Genomic DNA, 20,941 nt, shown 5'->3' with positions numbered 1-20,941 from the left:
CTACAGCTTGGAACTAATTATGTTCATCAAAAGGATATAATAATAATAATAATAATAATAATAATAATAATAATAATAATTTATTTCTTACCCGCCTCTCCGATTGGATCGAGGCGGGGAACAACAAGAAGCATAAAATACATAAAATACATTAAAAACATGGTATACACTGTTTAAAAACATCCTAAAAGCATACTAAAAACATACTAAAAATATCCTGAAATTCTACTGGATAGGCCTGCCAGAAGAGATCAGTCTTGATAGCTTTCTTGAATGCTAAAAGACTGTCAAGCTGACAGTCTGGGAGCAGCAGAAGAGAAGGTCCTCTGGGTAACAGTTGATAATCTAGTTCTTTCTAGCTGAAATAGCTTCTTCCTAGAGGACCTGAGTGTGCGGGATGGATTGTACGGGAGAAGGCGATCCCTCAGGTAGCCTGGACCCAAACCATGTATGCACATATTGATGTTAAATACAGGAAACTAACAAATTAAAGTTAGTTCCCGCCCTCCAGCTAAGGAATAGACATCTCATGAACTAACGGGTAATGTACTGTCACCTATCCTCAAAACAATCACATGAGGTAGGTTAGTTCGAGAGGACAACTTGTTGCAAGCATCCCTTCATGAAATTCATCGAAGGCATATGAGTTCGGGTAGGCATTTGAGTTTGGATCTCCCATTTACATCCTCAATGCTTCATGCACTGCACCATACTTTTGGAAAATGGGAGTTTCTAGTGCTCACAAAGCCCCACTTTTTATATCGTTCCAAAAAGGACAGCTATGTTAGTTTGTACAGCAAATATAACAAAAAATCTTGTGGTTCATTAAAGATTAACAGTTAGGCTGCAATCCTAAACTTAATAGAGTAAGCCCCATTGAGCATTGTGAACATTGCTTCTAGGTAAACATGCACAGGATTCCACTGTTATAGCGGCATGTATTTTTGTAGATTAGAGCCCACTTTGACAGATCTCCAAACACACACAGAGTGCATAGAGATGGATCTGTTTGTCCTATGCAGAAAGCAGAAGAACAAACTAGTTAGTCTCTGTACGAAAGAATAAAATGACACTAATCTGACATAAAATGGCAACATTCAGAACTCAGCAGAAGAACATTTCAAATCTCGCCAATCATAGTGCCGCTAACCTGAAAGTCACCAACAGAAAGAGTTCCAAGGGAGACTCCAAGGAGAAACTGTGGACTTAGGTGATGGGTGCATTAAGACAACACAATAGTCAACAGTAGATATTTATTTATTTATTTATTATTCCATTTATATCCCGCCTTTTTTCCTTCAAGGAACCCAAGGCGGCATACATAATCCTCCTCTCCATTTTATCCTCACAACAACAACCCTGTGAGGTAGGTTGGGCGGAGAGTCTGTGACTGGCCCAAAGTCACCCAGTGGTTTTCCATGGCCAAGTGGGGACTAGAATCTGGATCTCCCAACTCCCAGTTCAACACTTTTGCCACTACACCACACGGGCTCAATTATCACCTCGACAGTTCTTTTATCTGGGGGGGTTACTCCCCCACAACATGATAATAATCAGCTGTGGTGTGGATTACAATCAGCATTGAGTTGACTATTAGTCCACGCTAAGTTGACTCACTCATCTCCCGCATTCTCTCCCCCATCAGTCTTCCCACTAGTATCCCATCAACAATTGCTGCCAAAAATCTATCCTGCCAGCTGGACTTTGACCACTCTTGCCTTGCGACTCTGTGGCAGATGAAATAACCAATGGTGGCTGAGGAAATAACCAACAGTGCCCTCCACACAACGCAATAACCAACAGTGGTTCAAATAGCCAATTCTGCTCAGCATTGATTATTTGTGTTGGTTATTTTGGCCAAACAACCAACCGCTGGTTAAAAACTTCCCTCCACACCACAAAATAACCCATGGTGGGATAAATAATCGTTGACTATTTAAACCAACATTGGTTATCACGTTGTCTGAACCCAGTCAGGGTCCCACTGGAACTCTTGATATTCAAGAGGCATTCAAGAGGCAGCTGGACAACCATCTGTCAGGGATGCTTTAGGGTGGATTCCTGCATTGAGCAGGGGGTTGGACTCGATGGCCTTGTAGGCCCCTTCCAACTCTGCTATTCTATGATTCTATGATTCTTCATTTCATGGCCTTTTGGCTCAGACAGTAATTTTAGTTTTTCCCCCTTGTCCTCATACGCAACAGTAAGATTGTGAAACTTTTAACAGTGCGAGAGGATTCTGTTGTCTTAATTATACCAATGTACAATAGGTTGCCTTGTGGATACATAATTTTAAATTCATTACCTTGGTGTTAATGGACTCAGAGCAGCTGGTCCACCCAGAAGACTCCGGCCAGTTTTTGGTTTGTTTTGAGCCTGTTTAGCTAAGAAGGCAGTTCCAGATCCAAGAGGTACAGCATCTGGTGAAATTACAGCCGAGTCAATATAAGAGATGGAGGAATCTGTGTTGGAGGAATACTTAGAGTTGGAGGACTCCAGGTTGAGTCTGTTTAATTCCTGAAACGGAAAACCATTTTTTTAAAGGCAGCACATAATTTGTTTCTAACAAGCACTGACACTGTAAGTGGTGGTGGTGGTAAAATATGGTTGGTAAAAACTTACTAGTGTGTCTTGCGGCGTTTCCATCAGAACCGTCTCTGACTGTCTGTGGGGTATGCTGTGATTTGACACCACTGTTGTGCATGTGTTAGGCAAGCAGCTGCTGAAGTTCTGTATAGATGTTAACTTGAATGTTTGGTCTGGGTCAGGCTTCTCACCTGTGACCGAAGAGAAGGGGGTTTGGGGTAGGGGAGAAGTCTTATTCTTGATGTGATACAAACAACAAAAAAGGAAATGTTACATTGTTCCTACCCAACCCCAGAGAATGGAATTGCAGTAAGGAACGTACTGCTAAATGGTGAAGGCTCTTTCAGGTATCTGTAATTTTCTATATTTTTTGTGTTGCAGGTCCTAACTTGAGGATTTAACCTCAGAAAATATATGGGCTATAGTTATAGTTAAACTATTTCTTTCCCACTGATATAGACTTTAAAGGTCAAAATGTGTCTGTTACTATGTACGTGTATAGCCAATTGTATTACAATTGTATTAGAAAAGAACATTGGGAAACCAGCATTGTCACTATATGTGTATGCAACATGTTGGACTGTCAATCTCTTGTTTCTGTGTAATTGTATATGTTGTATTATTAAAAATAATTTATACTTTAGATGTTAGATTAGTGATTTTATTAAAGTTCGTTTTACCATAGCCATTTTTAATCTCTCATTAACTAATAGCTTCCTTAAACCTATTTTGCTTCTTTGTTGAGTTGAGTTTAGGATAGGAACTTTTTTGATAAATGTCCTATGTATTATCACAACAATAGTGGCACTATTGTCCTTAAGGTTTTTTTGGTTTTTTGCAGCTGAAGCAACAAAAAAAAAATACCCACAATGACAATAACAGACATGCCCCTGCTCTGGATTCAAGCTCCATTTTAGTTTCTAAATGACACACAGGTGGAAGCAGTGCTTCCTTTACAAGGTTTCCAACCTCTGGATTGTCTGGAGGCCATTACAGTCAGCATTCAGCCCTGCAGTGTGACACTTGATTTTATGTTAACATTCCCCAAGAATTTTGGTGTTCAGTTATGAACCAGCAACACTGCTACTATTTGAAGAAGACCAACATTCCTATATATCACAGAAACCCAAAGAGCAGGCTGTACCAACTTTTCCCTTCCACAATCCTATCAGTCCGAGCAATGGAATTTGTGAATAAATTTGTGGCTGCCTCACTTATACAAGGGTGAGTTAAGGTTCCCATCTTACACTCCATGAATTGAAGCACAAGTCTAATAGCCATTCATAGCCTTATCCAAGAATTTGTACAATCTCCTTTTAAAGCTATCCAAGTGAATTCCATGTTCATGGGAAAAGAAGATGAGAGAGAGAGAGAGAGAGAGAGTCCATTAAATGAGAGAGCAGCCAGATACTTTCTGTCACTTTCCCAAGACTGAAAGCCAATTGTGTGGGCAGTATCCAATGGTAGTCCTACATAAACTAGGCCCATTCACTTCAATGAGTCTACTATGTGTAGGAGTACCAAAACAAATTCCACAAGCTGGTTGGCTGGCATGATGATCGCCCTGCTCCACACTGAGTGCCTAATTCTATAATATATTGCATTGCAGTGTGTCTTTGAGTTGTAGGTCTGGTTCCATTTTACTTATTTATCCCAAGACCTCAAGCTGGATCACAATGAGACTACAAGCAAACAGAAATATTCAGCTCACCACTGGAAATAAACTAGAGAACTGAAAGGTATGGTTTGAACATCAGGAGTTAAAAATAAATATATTAATGAAAAGCAATGAAATCAGCTCTGTGCAGAGAGGAGGGAAAGCACCGTTCAATCCCAGGTTCAATGGAATCTCAAAGAAAAAGTTAATCAACATTCACTAAAAGGTGTTTCCAGCTGCCCTAAGAGAACTCAAATACCCATCAGGCCTGGATACAATTACCATAAACTCTCCTTTGCCACATACCCCTCCCCGCCACTCTAGTCTCCAACCAAAAACATGAATACCTGAGGATGGTACAAACCCAACTCTTCCCACAAAAAGAGTTGAACAAAACCTACCTATTTCACATAGCGATTCAAAAGGGGACCAGAGGAAAGGATTTAAACTAAGGCTCTTTTGGTAACATTCAGATCCTTTGGCAAGCCGATCTGTCTTGCTGTTAATGAGAAAGAGATGGGGAAAAGAGCAATGAGGAGAGATTTCTGCTGGAAAACAAGAAGAACAATAAGCCATTTCCCATGGCTTGGATAAATAACCCCAGAAATTTTTCTTCCAATATTTGGGAGAACTGCATAGAAATTAAAGAATGTGTACGTTTCCAAAACATCTTGAAATGAGGGACAAACATGCAGTGAAGTGAGACATGAAACTTGGCATAATTTATTTGTACAAGACAGCTTGTCTTTACTGAGTGTTCCTTAGGATGGTGATGTGTCAATTCCATGGGACATTAAAACACTTGGGATATTCCATGGAGTAGAAAAGTAGTTCAATAAGAGGGACATTTCCTAGCTATATAGGACAGCACATTATAGGACAGACCATTAATCCATCTCTCAGGATAGCGCTTTCTCCCATAAATAGATTTACTCAGGAAGAAATGATTACAATGCCAAGTGGAGACACTTATTCACAAATAATTCTTACACTGTTCTCTGCTAGGTAAAACTTGTACACCTACAAACTGAGGCATAAGAAAAGCACACCTACAAAGAGCAGCATGAAGAACATTCTGGGAGGAGAGAGAATCAAGGAATGACAGCTTATTCCTAAAAGAAAAGAAAAAAGCCATACCAGTACACATGCCCCAGGAGCGAAAGTGTGAAGCATGCAGAGTCACCAAATTCTGTCACAATGTCGTCGTGACTTTTCTGTTTGTTGAACACTCCACCGGACAAGATCTGCTCTCCTTCTGCAAGTCTGTTTAAAGAAAATAAAATAATAAAGAAAAATCAGACAGGCAAAAGTCTTCTCTTGTAAACGTGTGAAAGAACAGGGATAAAATGTATATATTTGCATATTCCCAAAGCCCTGGAAAAAAAACGGTGAACAAAAGTGGTAGTGATCATTGCAGGGAATGGGCCAGGGTGTGAAAACGAGATGGGTTCTGCCACAAGGGCGGCTGGGAAACATGCTGGAGCCAGCTGGAGGACTGAGAGGATACCCTGGCAAGCCCGATCGTCTGCTGAATGTACCATGGGCCTGGATACAATCACTGTAAATTCTCCTTTGCCAGTGAACAACCACCCCACTGTGGCTTGACCTAGGCTATCACCTTCTAGCATTGCCAAGGCAGATGAGATGAGGAGGGAAAGGAAAGTGAGGGGGAAAGTGTAATGAATAGTGTAAGAATATTTACATGTTCAGATATGTATTTTAAAAATATTGTTACGCAGAAAAGATTTAACCCCTTTTATTCAAAATTTTAAGAAATTTGGCACATGCATGCATACACCATGTTTTGATCCCTTGACCCACAGCACCCCAGGCTTCACAACACATCCTTTCCACTGCATTTTTTCCAACAGTATATAGCCTCTCCTGTCCCTGGATTGGGTATGCGATTTTCCAGAGACCTGTTTCCACACTGGTCCCTGCTTTCCTCAACATCCTAGGATTTTCCAAGGCCTCATCCTGTCCTTAGTCCTTTTCCTATTCTACTCCCTTCAATCCATCAACCTGTCTCTAGATTCCCTGCACCTTAACTTCCATACCTCTTGACCCTCCTGCTATTCAACTCCTCAACCTTAGGCAACCATCGCAACACTTTCTTCATAGAATACTGGTTTTTGTTAACATTATACTGATGACACATTCATCCTGAGGATTCCATGACATTATAGCAGCTTGGTCAACAGTGAGAGAAACATGTGTGTGTATATATATATATATAAATCATAGCACAGCCGGGGTGCCACAGCAGAGAAGGCCCTCCTCCTGGTAGCCACCTACCTCACTTCGTTTGGCAGGGGCTCACAGAGAACACCTGAGGAAGATCTTAAGGTCCAGGCAGGTACATATGGGAAGAGGCATTCCTTTAGAAACCTGGCCCCAAGCTGTTTAGGTCTTTCATTGTTAATACCAGCACTTTGAATCAGGCCTGGACTTGGACTGGCAGCCAGTGAAGTTGGAAAAGGACTGGTGTGATGTAGTCTCGTTGGCCATTCCCTGTTAACAAACATGCTACCCTGCTTTGTACCAGCTGAAATTTCCAGACTGTTTCAAAGGCAGCCCCACGTATAACGCATTGCAGTAATCCAGATAAGAGATTATGAGAGCTATCTCTGTCCAGATAAGGGCGCAGTTGGTATATCTGCCTAAGCTGATAAAAGGTGCTCTTTGCCACTGAGTCCACCTGCGCCTCATGTGACAGTTCTGGATCCAAGAGCATCCCCAAACTACGAACCCAATATTTTAGGGGGAGTGCAACCCCCTCCAGAACAGGGTGAACATCACCTCGCTGGACAGATCAACCACCCGCTAACAGTACCTCCGTCTTGTCTGGATCGAGTCTCAGTTTGTTGGTCCTCATCCAGTTCATTCCCAGGCACTGATTCAAAGCAGCCACTGCCTCACCCGGGTTTGATGAAAAGGAGAGGTAGCTCTGAGTGTCATCTGCATATTGGTGACACCTCAGTCCACATCTCCGGATAACCTCTCCCAGCGGTTTCATGTAGATGTCGAACAGTATAGGGGATAAAATAGAGGCCTGTGGAACCCCATGGCACAGAGCAATAATCCCTCACACCACCTTCTGGAATCAGCCACTCAAGTAGGAGCGGAACCACTGCAACGCAGTGCCTCCAACTCCCAGCCCAGACAACCTATCCAGAAGGATACCATGGTCAATGGTAGCAAAAGCTTCTGAGAGGTCCAAGAGAACCAACAGGGTTGCACTCCCCCTCTTCCTCTCCCAGCAAAGGTCATCCCACAGGGCAACCAAGGCAGTTTCCGTTCCAAAACCAGGCCTGAAGCCCAATTAAAATGGATCTAGATAAACTGTTTCAAGAGTGCCTGGAGTTGCCCTACAACCACCCGCTCAAGCACCTTGCCCAGGAAGGGGATGTTAGCCTATAATTGTTAACATCCTCCAGGTTAAACTTTTTCATGAGTTGTCTGATTACCGCTTCTTTTAAAGAGGCTGGCACCACTCCCTCTCTCAAGGAGGAATTTTCAACCTCCTGGACCCAGCTGGCAATCCCCTCCTTATTTGATGTAATGAGCCATGAAGGCCAAAGGACAAGCACATAGGTGGTCCACCAGACTTGGCCAAGCACCTTGTCCACTTCCTCGGGCCCCAATAACTGAAGCTCATTCAATAAAACTAGGCTGCATGGTGATCTGAACACCTCTACTAGTGGAACTGCATTAAGCATGGTGTCCAACTCCTGATGAATCTGAGCGACTTTATCTTCAAAGTGTGATGCAAACTCGTCACAGCATGCAACCGAGGGTTCCACCATCTCTTGCCCTGGCCCAGAGTGTAACAGGTCACAAACCACCCGGAAAAGCTCCTCTGGATGACGAGAAGATGCAATGCGGGTGGAAAAGAACTGTCTCTCTGCCACCCTCACTGTAGGCTCAATAGCGAGTTCTAGCCCGTGTTCGATCAGACTCAGCCCAAGTTTTCCTCCACCTGTGTTTTAGCTATCACCCCTCTTGCTTCATTGCCCTCAGCTCAGGTGTATACCTAGGCGCTGGCTGGTCTCTGCTCAGAGGGAGGGGGCGTGATTGTGTCAACCGCCCGAGTCATTTCTGCATTCCACAGAGCAACCTGGGCTTCGACAGGAGCACCAGCCATACCAGCAGGAAATTCCCCCAGGGACCTCTGGAATCCATTGGAGTCCATTAGCCTCCAGGGGTGGACCATTTTACTAGGCTCCCCACCCTTGCAGAGGGGAAAGGCTGCCGGGAGTCTAAACCTCAATAGAAAGTGATCTGACTATGAAAAGGGAGTAGAAGTTAATTCTTCCGACTTTCAGATCGCCATCCTCCTGTCCAGCTGAGAAAACCAGATCATGTGTTTCCATGCGTTGGGCCAAAGACATGTTGAGACAGCCTCATGGTTGTCATGGCAGCTATGAAGTCCTGTGCTGCTCCGGATACAGCAGCCTCAGCATGGAAGTTGAGATCCCCCAGAACCACTATCCTGGGGGTTCTCAACACCAAATACGAGACAACCTCTGTCAGCTCAGACAAGGAGACTGATGGGCAGTGGGGTTCACCAGCAGAATCCCTAATCTGTCTCAGATACCCAACACAAAGTAGGGACACTCAAGACCTGCACTCGAATGAACAGGAATCCTAGAAAGGGAGGTTGTATTTCTATAGACCAGTTTTCTATCTAAGGGTCTTTGCTCATTAGGCCCATAGCTGAAAGCAAAAAATAAATTACATTATGAAAGACCAGTGAATGGTGTCATGGTGTCTTACAAAACATTTAACTCCAACTTCTAGCAGCACTAGCAAATAAAAAGGCAACTTACTTGCTGAGGTCAACACAGCACTTGGCAAGCAAATATTTACATTGTGGGGTGGTACAACTGTGTCCTTTAAGGAGCCTGTATGCTTTGTATGCTTTTCCTGAGCGATAGTAACAGGTTGCCAATAAGAACAGAGCATCTTCTGAGTGCACTGAAGAAACAGGGATAGGAAAACATTAGGATCTGTCCATCATTTCAACCTCTGGGTGCAAACAGTTAAGCTGCTTTCTAATTCCTGGCCAGTCCAACGTAAAAGAAAACAGAACAGTTATTTATTTATTTATTTATTTTCTTACTTTATTTAGTGAAGTTGATTACAATCCTTTTATTGGCAAGCATACAAGATCTCTGAGCTTCAGCATCTTACAGGAACATCATGATCTGCTATGCAACAGACAACCACCAATGTGCTCCAACTTACTCAATGTTAAGAGTTGTGCAGTGTTCTCAACCAGTGATATAAATGGTGGTGGTGGATCTTTCCTACATACTATTTGTTCTCATAGCTCCTCAGGGCCTTTAACCATGCCCATTCAGCACCACCCCTCTCATCTGTATGCATGCTCCTTTTTAAAATAAGCATATATGAAATAATTTGATACAATAAAGTACATTACAGCATGTAAGAACACTTTTCACCACTTAGCAACTGCACCATCTCCATGCCTTTGGAATGAGCTTTCTTTCAAACAGATGGCAGAGCTCTCAAACAACACCCTCTTTTAAATATTAAGCTCAGAGAACATAACCCAATTAATATGTTTTTAGGCTGATAGTAGGACTTCCATACCACTAGTCAATTTTATGTTAGCATTCTGTACCTGAACATGGCTGTCCACTTTCACCACTGATCTCAACATTATGATCTAATGAATAATGCTGAAACAAGCAGCTCTTCACAATACCTAGACAAACTCACCAAAAAACTAGTACCACAGCAGGTACATACCTTCTGCATACAGTCTCTCTGCCAGAAACACTGCGTCACGATAAGCATAGTGGTTAAGCGCTTGCCATATAGCAGCCTGTATGGAAGTGAAGTGAGAGAGAGAAAAGGGAAGATTAACATTATAGGCAAACATTACACAAAGAAAAACCAACAATGAATGAATCTTCTACAAACGATGGCTGCATTCAGACAACACAATAGTCAATGGTGGGTTAATAGTCAACTCCACAGTTGATTATCAAGGAGGTACTCCTTACACAACATGATAATAATCAACCATGGCGAGGATTAAGGCCAGTGTCGAGTTGTCTATTAGTCAACTGTGTGTTTGATTGATACATCCCCCCTTTCAACCCCCAGTCCTCCTGCTGGTATCCCATCAGCTATTGCAAGTTCTGCCGGATGGACTAGAGTGGTAGCTGCTGCTTTGATTGCTTTTCCAAGGGGACTCCGTAGTTTTTGAAAATAACCAACTGTGCAATGAAATAGTCAACGGTGCCCGACATGTGACACAATAACCAGTGGTTGTTAAAATAATGAACTCTGCACAGCGTTGGTTATTTGCATTAGTTATTTTGGCTGAATAATAATTATTATTATTATTATTTATTTATATAGCACCATCAGTGTACATGGTGCTGTACAGAGTAAAACCAACTGTGGTGTGAAAAAGCCCTGACAGATACCCATTATTATTATTATTATTATTATTTATTTATATAGCACCATCAATGTACATGGTGCTGTACAGATAACACAGTAAGTAGCAAGACCCTGCCGCATAGGCTTACAATCTAATAAGTTGTAGTAAACAATAAAGAGGGAAGGAGAATGCAAACATTTAACCCACTGTTAGTTATCGTGTCATCTGAACCCAGTCTATATCTGAATAACCCGGCTGCGGAACGAGCTCCCCAGAGAGGTTCGGCTGGTGCCTATACTGTATTCCTTCCGTCGCCAGCTAAATACCTTTTTATTTTCTCAGTATTTTAACACCTATTAATTTAAATTTAAACTTTGCTGTTTTAATTCCATATTTTAACCTATATCAATTTTTGCTGTGTGATTTTATCCTGGTTGTGCTTTTTATATTGTATTTTGTATTTGTGTTTTTAGAAGGTTGGTTGTTTTTATGCTCCTCATGGTTTTAATTTTTGTGAACCGCCCAGAGAGCTTCGGCTATTGGGCGATATAAAAATGAAATTAATTAATTAATTAATTAAAATAAATAAAATATCTCCAAATTTATCTAAAATTCTGTTTTAAGTTAATTCTAAAACAAATTTGAGACACAAAATAACATCCCAATTTATCACAATTTTTGTAACAATGGTAGCAATAACAATAATAAAGTTTTAGTTTTTAAATGCTTTTTATTATAGGAGATGGTTGTTGCAAGTACATGTACAGAATTACAGTGATGGGGGTATACATCATCATCATCATCATCATCATCATTATTATTATTATTATTATTTGTATCCCTCCTTATGCCCAGTACTGGGCCTCAAGGTGGCCAAATCTTTAAATTAAATTTGCAAAAGATATAACAGAGCCCTGAAACTTTTGGGAACTATTGGTACAGACACACATTTCTATTATTTGAGAAAGTGAGACATAAATTGGGTTAACGAGTCTGTGAAAATATTACGCTTGGAGTTATGGAGAATTCTTCACATGTACTTCAGAAACCTGGGACACAATTCCATTAACATAAGCTGGCTCAACAGAAAGACACTTTTCTTATTGATTTTGTATCTTTCCCCTTGAGACAGCCTTCTCTAAATGGGTGCCCTCCAGATTTTTTTGTACTACAACTAGTCAGGGCTGATGGGAGTTGCAGGCCAAATATCTGGGGGGCATCAAGTTGGGGAAAGACACCCTAGGAAACAGAGTCCTTCGTGCTTCCAAATATCAATTATTCTTCAGTGCATAAGTATTTTCAAGCCTTCATTAGCATCATAGAATCATAGAATAGTAGAGTTGGAAGGGGCCTATAAGGCCATCGAGTCCAACCCCCTCCTGCTCAATGCAGGAATCCACCCTAAAGCATCCCTGACAGATGCTTGTCCAGCTGCCTCTTGAATGCCTCTAGTGTGGGAGAGCCCACCACCTCCCTAGGTAACTGGTTCCATTGTCGTACTGCTCTAACAGTCAGGAAGTTTTTCCTGATGTCCAACCTTGTGAACAATGGGAACATTTCTACTAATATGTGCAAGTGGGACAGGCCATACAGTACATTACAGAACTGTGACCAGTTAAATACCCTCAACAAACCATTTCTCCCTTTATAGCACATTAAGGAAATCAAGAACAATGCATATATTTATTGAATAAGTATAACTTTCTGGTTGCAAAATTCAAAATTTGTCAGAACTAAAATGAAAAATAGGAGTAAATGTAGCAGGCAAGAGAGATATTTCTGCTACGTATTTTCAATCACTCCCCCCTTCAATGTTAACTGGTTTTTTCTCCTTAGAAAACAAGAGGTCATTTCTACAGCAGCTAATATTTATATGCATTTATACTACAAATGTAGGTGGCCATTCAGAAGACAAACAGGGGCATTTATATGAAGAGCTGGAGCGGGGTGGGTGGGGGGATGTAGGCAAGCCACCTATAGTACCCCAGCTACCCCACAACAACAAATACTTAGGAAAGTGGTATATAAACATTATATGTTTATTCTCAGTAGTCCTTACAATATCCCATAAAGGTATTGGCTACGTTTGCATGGAGCAGTAAGCCATGAATAAGCACTGTACTGGTGCACAGTGTTTGCTGCAACTTGAGTCCTCCCACTAGTTAGAGGGGCTAGGGATGGATATGAGGTCCATCCACCACAGGTAGTTCTTCTGACTGTTTCTGCAGCCTCCCTACTCATATTTACTGCTGTGTTAGCTTGAAAACAAAACACGTAAGAGTATGTGTGCCTTCTTTGGAAGCAGAATTGTGCTCCTAGAAGCCTCCTGTGAGCGGGGTTCCAAACAAGGCAAACACTCCCCATATGCCTTGTTTTCAAACAAAATTGTCCCCTTGTTTGCTACTGCAGAATTTCATCAGCAAATTCAACAAAAGTGAGGAAAAAATAAAAAGGCATTAGGAGCTAGCACACCAATTCCATGAGGGAATATCTATCATCACAGTTAGCAACAGCATATCCCAATATTAAGTAGGGATCAGGATGGCCAAGAGTAATATTAAAGAAAGCCCAAATTTCAATATAATGCCCCTGAAATAACAACAACAACAACAACAAATGTAAGCCTTTGTAGTTGAAATGAAACACCAAGATGAATGATTTGGTTGGTATTTCATTCTCTTGTCCTTGGAGAAAACATATGAAAGGAGGAGGAGGAAGACGTGGAGGAGGAGGAGGAGGAGGAGGAGGGTAAAGAGAGATAAATCCACAGTATGTTTTATGGACTGGCACAAGGATTATAGGAAACAAAATATTTGCCCAAATCCAGAAATCCCAACCCATACCTTTGGGCTCATTATAAGCCAAACAAGAGATGAGGCACAAATTTATTAGGGCACAATCCTATGCATGTTTAACACAGAAACATGGCTGGGGCATACTGGGAGTCGTAGGTCTTTTTCTTGTCTAAACCTGCATTGGACTGGGCCTTTAAGATACTTCATTTTTCTTTCTTTCTTTAATACATTTCTTTACTACCCAAAAGCCGAAGCTATTTCGCACTTTGCCATCTTTGGAATAGAAGTGCTCAAGGCTGCGTATACAATAAAACCAGTACAAGAATTTTAAAAAATAAACAAGAAATACTAACAAGTCCATAAAAATATTTTTAAATCAGCAATTAAAAATAAATAAAACTAATACGGAAAAGAGCCAAGACTAAAAAAAAGAAGAGCCCTATTTACAACATATATTAAAGGCTTGCCAGGAAAGCATTGACTAGGTTCAGACGACACAATAACCAATGGTGGGTTAAATAGTCAACAGTGGGTTACTGTGTCATCTGTGCAGACTTCTTCACACCATGGCTGGTTATTCGGCAGAAATAACCAATGCAAATAACCAACGCTGTGCAGAGCTGATTATTTGAACAACCGTTGGTTATTGTGTTGCATGTTGGGCACTGTTTCATTGCACAGTTTGTTATTTTCGGCAACTGCAGAGTCCCTTTGGAAGGTGACAAAAGCGGCAGCTGCTGTTCTAGTCCAGCCAGCAGAATTCACAATGGCTGATGGAATACCAGCAGGAGGACTGGTGAGGGGGAGAGGGGTGATGTGCCAGTCAAACACACCGTTGGCTAATAGTCAACTCGATGTAGGCCTTAATCCACACCATAGATGATGATGATGATGATGATGATGATAATAATAATATATTTATTTCTTACTCGCCTGTCCCTTTGGATCAAGGCAGGGAACAACATTAGTACAACAAATCAACACATCATAAAAATTCTTTGTTTCACATTCATCTGAGTTGGCCTGCCGGAAAAGGCTAGTCTTTACAGCTATCTTAAATTCAGAGAGATAGAGTTAAGTTTACAAATCTCCTCCGAGATGTTATTCCACAGTCTGGGGACGACAGAAGAAAAGGCCCTCTGGGTAACAGTTGTCAGCCTAGTTTTGGCTGACTGAAGTAAGTTCTCTCCAGAGGGCCTGAGTGTGTGGGGTGGACTGTGTGAGAGAAGGCAATCCCACAGGTAATCGGGACCCAAACCACGCAGGGCTTTAAAGGTAATGACCAACACTTTGTATTTTGCCCTGAAACTAATTGGCAGCCAGTGGAGTGATTTTAATGTTGGAGTAATATGCTCACCCCTAGATGTACTGGTGACCAACCTGGCTGCCATATTTTGAACTAGTTGAAGTTTCCGGACTAGATACAATGGTAGCCCTTATGTAGAACGCATTGCAGAAGTCGATCCTTGAGGTTACCAGCATGTGCGCTACTGTCTTTAGGTCTTCCAACTCTAGAAAATGGCACAGCTGGCACAACAGCAGAAACTGATAGTAGGCACTCCGGGTTGTCCCATCTATCTGGAATGTCATCTGGAGCGCCAGATCCAGGAGCATCCCCAAGCTGCGAATGCAGTCTTTCAGGGGGAGTGTAGCCCCATCCAGAACTGGTTGAGACACCTCCAAACCCAGGCCAGAGCCCTTGACAGCAAGCACCTCAGTCTTGTCTGGATTTAGCTTCAGTTTGTTTCTCCTCATCCAGCCCATTACTGCCTCCAAGCATCCCACACTATCCTTAGCTGATGCTGTTGTCGAAGGCATAGTGAAATATATTTGGGTGTCATCGGCATACTTATAGCACCCTGCCCCATGCCTCCAGATTATCTTTCGCAGCGGTTTCATGTAGATGTTAAACAGCATTGGGGATAGGATGGCACCTTGTGGTACATCATACAATAGCTCCTTTTTTGAGACGCAACTATACCCAAGCATCACCATCTGGAACCTTCCCGAGAGGTAGGACATTGGAGCACAGTGCCCCTGATTCCCAAACCCCTCAGGCATTCTAGAAGGGTACCATGGTTGATGGTATCAAAAGCCACTGAAAGGTCCAAAAGTACCAGCAGGGTCACAATCCCCGTCAATACTCATGAGAAGATCAACCACTAAGGTGACCACAGCTGTCTCAACTCCATATCCCACTCTGAAGCTGGTTTGAAATGGGTCTAGAAAATCTGTATCCTCCAAGACTGCTTGGAATTGGAAGGCAACTGCCCTCTCAATCACCTTGCCCAAAAATGGAAGATTTGAAATCGGTCTGTAATTATTAAGGTCCAGGGGGTCCAGGGAGGGCTTTTTTAGAAGCGGCCGTACTACCACTTCTTTTAAACATGGTGGGAAACTCCCCTCCCTGAGAGATGCATTAATAATTCAACATTCTAATCTATCTGAGGCAGGAGGGAGGGAGAGAGCGATACTACTGAGCATGTGCGTGCTATGCCTGGACAAGGCCTCTGTATTCACTCTAATAGGATGAATAAATATTAATTAAAAATCAACCAAAGGGAATTTAAAAAAAAGAAAAACCATTCCACCAATTACAATGAAGGAAGAAGAAGACACCACCACTGGATTAATGGGCTCAATACTCCAAATTTCGTGGATAAAAAAATTGCCAGTCTAAATTATCAGAACCATTTTGATTCAGATAAACTGCCCTCCTTTCCTCAATCTTTCACCAACCTTCTTGAAATTTTCAGGGTATGTAAAACCAACATTTCTTTCTGACACATGTAAATTTGAGGAAGATTGGTGAAACATTTTCGATTTCATGAACGTTACAATGACCCCCCAATTACTCCTTTATAAAGGTAGAATGTTTATAATCATGATTATAATCATGTTGTGTGGGGAGTACCCCTTTGATAATCAACTGTGGAGTTGACTATTAACCCACCATTGACTATTGTGTTGTCCTAATAGCTGTGTTCAGACAACTCAATAGCCACCGTTGGGGTAATAATCACTTCGACCATTGTTTATCTAGGGGCTACTCCCCACACAATATAATAATCAACCATGATGTGGATTACGATCAGCATTGAGTTGACTATTAGTCCACGCTGAGTTGACTCATTCATCCCCTGCCCTCTCTCCCCCCTCAGTGTTCCCACTAATATCCCATCAGCCATTGAGAGTTTTGCTATCTGCCATTAGTTATCACGTTCTGAACCCAGTTATTATCTTCAGTGGAGGAACACTGGTGAAGTGGAGGACAAGTGAACCTCCTGGAGAACTGAGTTACACATTCCAGGTACCACAACAGAACTGACTGTCTCCCGTATCATCAAGCATACTTCAGAAGGTAAAGGGATGTTCAAAAGGGCCTCAAAAGATCTCAAAGAGCTGTCAGCTTCATTTGGTTGGAGGAGGTCCTTTAAAGGCTTTAAAAGGTAATGACCAGCACACTGAATTGTGCTAGCTGATATAGGAATATAACATGTTCCTGAAATCTGGCACCAGTCAGAACATTTGTGGCAATGTTTTGAAGTAGCTGAAGTTTCCATCTAGTCTTCAAGGACGATTCCAAGTTGAGCATGTTATTACAATAATGCAGTCCAGAGGTAATTAAAACATACACGACCAGGTCCATTTTCTCCAAGAATGGGTGCAGTGGGCATATAGGTTGAAATGGAGCAACAACATAAAAGTGTTGCTGGCTGCAAACACCAACCAAACATCCAGGAGCAAGGCTGAACAGTACAAACCTGTCTTTCAAGGGGAGTGCAATCCTATCTAGAATAGGCCAACACCCTATCACTGGGACAACTGGCCTACTGACCAAGAGAACTTCTGTCTTGTTCAAATGGAGCTTGAACTTGTTTGCTCAACCTAATAATGGCCTCAGACAACAATTGAGGACTTGCACAGCCCGCCCAATATAAAATGGTAAGGCCATATAGAGTTGCAATCAACCACATATTGATGGCAACCGACTCCAAACATCTAGATGATCTCTCTGCACAGTTTCATGCATATGTTAAATAGTGAAGGGAACGAGATAGAACTCTGTAGAACACTTTAGAACAAAAGCTAAGGCACTGAGCACATAACCCCCAGTGCCATCTTCTCAAAGTTTTCCTCCAAGATTGACTGGAGCCACTGTAGTATTGTGCCCCCAACCCAATGGTATCAAAAGACTTCCAACAGACCCAACATGGATGCACTCCCCTTGTCTAATTCCCATCACAGTTCATCAAATAGGGTAATCAAAGCTGTTCCGCTCCTAAAACTGGGATGGAAGCCAGACAGAAATGGGTCAAGATTACCAGTCTCAAATAGAAAATCTTGGCACTGGGTCACCATCCCACACTCAAGCATCTTGGAGCTGCGCCATCATCACACTTCTACACTTGACCATCTTTCCCAAGAATGGAATATTGGACATTGCCCTATAATTGTCTAATATGGTAGAATTTAGAGCAGACTCCTTTAGCAGAGAGCACATTACTATTATTTTCAAACCAGATGAAATAACTTCCTCATCCAGAAAAGCATTAATCATTGTCCCTTCCCCCAACCTGGTTACCTCAACTAGCCAAGACATGCAAAGGTTGAGCGTAGAAGTGATCGACCTCACACTTCCAAAACCTAGTCCACATTCAAAGGCACAAACTGAAAAGAATCCATAACAGAGCAAGCATTTACCAGAGGTTCATCAACTGGGTCTATCAATGTAGAGTCAATGTTGGATTGGATGCAAGTGACTATTTGCAGCAGGCTACCAAGATATCATCCAACAACCCCTATGGATCCTGATATAAAAGACATTTCACTACTCTGAAAAGCTCCATGGGCTGGCTTGATACAGATGTAATGGTGTCAGAAAAGTAAACTAAATGTAAAGTAAAAGTACATGTTTTATTTTTATAGTTTAAAATGCTTCAACCTTGCCCTTCACGAAAAGATGGCACTGAATTCTAAATGAATAATTGAGGAACAGGGCAGTCAGCACATACAGGAGGAGGAGTTAAGAAATGGTACTCTGTGGAATGCATGCACAAGATACCAAACGGACCCCTGGAATTAAAATATTTGTGGAGCTGGATTATTTAAAATCAACAACAACACTCACTACTACCACCAGATGAAAAGAACATGGGTGAAGAAAACAGGAGGCTAGAAGTATTGTAATAAAGAAGGGGAAGGCAGGTTGCACTGAGGGCTGGAAAATCCCAACTTCCTGGTCCACCAGACTCCCAAGTTTTATGACACCACCTCATGCTTGCAAAACTTTTCATCTCTATGCAGAAATACCACCTGAAAATCTTATCCTGGCTCCTATATTTTTGAAATATTGTTCCAGCCCTAGTCACATTCTTCTTCCTGCAGCAAGAGAGGAGATGTAAATATGGGGCCCTCTTTGGAAGGAACACTACCAGATCACTGGGGAGCAAAAGGGAATGCATTATATGGGCAAGGCCTTCCCAGCAAGACCCTTGCATGATAATGGTTTGGCAAGAGAGCAAGCAGGTGGTGGGTAATAATATCCTGGAGTAGCAAAGAGGAGGGAAAGGAATAAGCACAGGAGAATATATAAGCATGGAATGCAATTGTACAAGAGAAGGCCCTTTGAGGGAAAGGGGAAGCAGACAAGGATTGTAATGGTTAAGGGCAAGGAGGGCAGAGGAGGAAGGAGTATCAAATGTTAATAAGCAGGTAGAGCCTGCTCATCTTCTAGAAGGGAACCCATTAGGAGCCCCGTATAAATGCAAAATTAGTGTAAGTAACTAAAGAGGACTTATAAAGGGGGAGATGTTGTTAAGTATATGAAAAGAATAACCCAACAGATGTTTAATGGGCAGGTGGCGAAAAGGATTTATGAGGGCTGAGAAGAGGGGATCCCTCTTGGGAAGAAACTGATTTGAGTGCAAGGCCGGGGGAGAAAAGCAGAAGGTACTTCCTGAGGGAAGGGGTGACTGATAGTTTGGGAGCGGGGCTAAGGGCATGAAGTGGAAAGGACTATTTTAAAACAACACATGGTTCCTCCCAGGGAAAGGGAGAACGGGGCTGACTGATTCAGAGGTGAGCTGCGGGCACCGGTGCGCGCGATATCCACGGGGGGGGGGGGCGGGTATGAGAAGAGTGGAATTCAAAAAGATCCCCCCCCCATCCAACCCGCAATTCCCCAGCAGGGAGGAAAGGGGGTCTGTGAGGAAGCCTTATCGCGTCAGGGCAAAAAGATGAGGCGCGGGACCGCCACTCGCCCCCCCTCGCGCCCCCTCTCCCCTTGCCTGAGCCTAGGCCCATCGCCACCGGGGTCCGTACCTGGACGGGTTCCTGCAGCACCGTCATCCTGCCCCAGCTCCCCGCTCAGGGACAGGACCCGGATGAGGGAGGTGGGGGGAGGGCGCCCCTTCTCTCTCCTCTTCCCCCCTCCTGTTCCTGACAGACTCAGACTCCGCCTCAGTGGGTGACGCGGCGGTAGCAGCGGCCCGGACCCCGTCTCATTTAAACTGGCAGCGACCGTTAACCGGGCCGTGAAGGAGGGAAGGTAAACGAAGAGAAGGCCCCGGCCCGTCAGGAGCCGAGTCTTCCCGAGCGGCTGACGGAAAGGCACGGAAATACCCGACGGGGAAACCTTTTCCTCTGCTCCTTCCCGAGTCACTGCGGAAAGGACCCGAATGGCGGCGAAGACGGAAAGAGCCGAAAGAAGGCGAAAGCACGCAGAAGCCTGGACGGTTTGCTCGCCACAATCGCTTCTCTTGACGGAAATAACCGAAGTGACCCGAAAAGGCTCTTCTTTGATTGATTGGGGCGAAAGGAATCATCTCCCCATCCTGAACTTAATTTTTTAAAGTGTAATCAGCTCATTCGTGTTATAGACGTAGGAAGGGTATAACACAAAAAATAAGAATATACCGTGGGAGACGAGGGTACGCTGAAATAAACGAGGGAGATCAGCTTCTTTTATGTAAATAGACGGAGTGAATGGAGGCGGAAATACCCGAGCTGTTACGGAGAATTTTCGATATTTTTTTGCCTTGAATATTGAGGGTTCCGATTGGACAGCCTTTTTCTGTTGAGCAAGGTTGAATGTTTATAACTACACACACTGGAGCTCAAATCTTCCTGAACTAGAAGCAGAATATTAAACGTGTGTGAGCTGGCTGCCACTTCCCAATTGATGAGGGAAAGGTACTCTGCACAAGCTCAGAGGCATCCTGTTCTTTATTTTTCATTGGTGCAGGGCTGGTTTAAGACATGCTGAGGCCCTAAGCCATGCCATACCACACACAAAAAAAACCCTGAGAAAATGTATTGCATTATAGTAGAATGGGTAATGAAAGGGTATCGCTCTTGAAGTTAAATAGTGTTAGATGTGAAGATGCGTATAAAAAAGGAAGTTGGTTTGAACTTCTTTTACACTGGCTCTAGTTTGTGCTTATTGCCTCCAATACTAAATGTTGTGTTGCCATGCTTTCTCTC

At 42.8% G+C, this 20,941-nt stretch overlaps 1 protein-coding gene across 2 annotated transcripts in view; it reads right to left on the bottom strand.

Moving 5' to 3' along the window:
- Window positions 1-20,073, bottom strand: part of CDC27 (cell division cycle 27) — a 36,365-nt gene extending 16,292 nt beyond the window's left edge. For both annotated transcript variants that reach the window (XM_063137981.1, XM_063137982.1), the window contains exons 1-7: window positions 19,781-20,073; window positions 10,019-10,094; window positions 9,073-9,220; window positions 5,381-5,506; window positions 4,645-4,742; window positions 2,623-2,777; window positions 2,306-2,517 (exon numbers count right to left, since the gene is read on the bottom strand). In XM_063137981.1, the coding sequence (XP_062994051.1) occupies window positions 2,306-2,517; window positions 2,623-2,777; window positions 4,645-4,742; window positions 5,381-5,506; window positions 9,073-9,220; window positions 10,019-10,094; window positions 19,781-19,807 (842 nt within the window). In that variant the 5' untranslated portion in view covers window positions 19,808-20,073. The remainder of the gene's footprint in view (window positions 1-2,305; window positions 2,518-2,622; window positions 2,778-4,644; window positions 4,743-5,380; window positions 5,507-9,072; window positions 9,221-10,018; window positions 10,095-19,780) is intronic.
- Window positions 20,074-20,941: the final 868 nt, after the last annotated feature.

The sequence above is a fragment of the Elgaria multicarinata genome, chromosome 11 (genome assembly GCF_023053635.1).
Source record: "Elgaria multicarinata webbii isolate HBS135686 ecotype San Diego chromosome 11, rElgMul1.1.pri, whole genome shotgun sequence".
Lineage (NCBI taxonomy): Eukaryota > Metazoa > Chordata > Lepidosauria > Squamata > Anguidae > Elgaria > Elgaria multicarinata.
The sequence above is the reverse complement of the archived record's forward strand: the minus strand, read 5'-3'. Positions and strand labels throughout refer to the sequence as shown.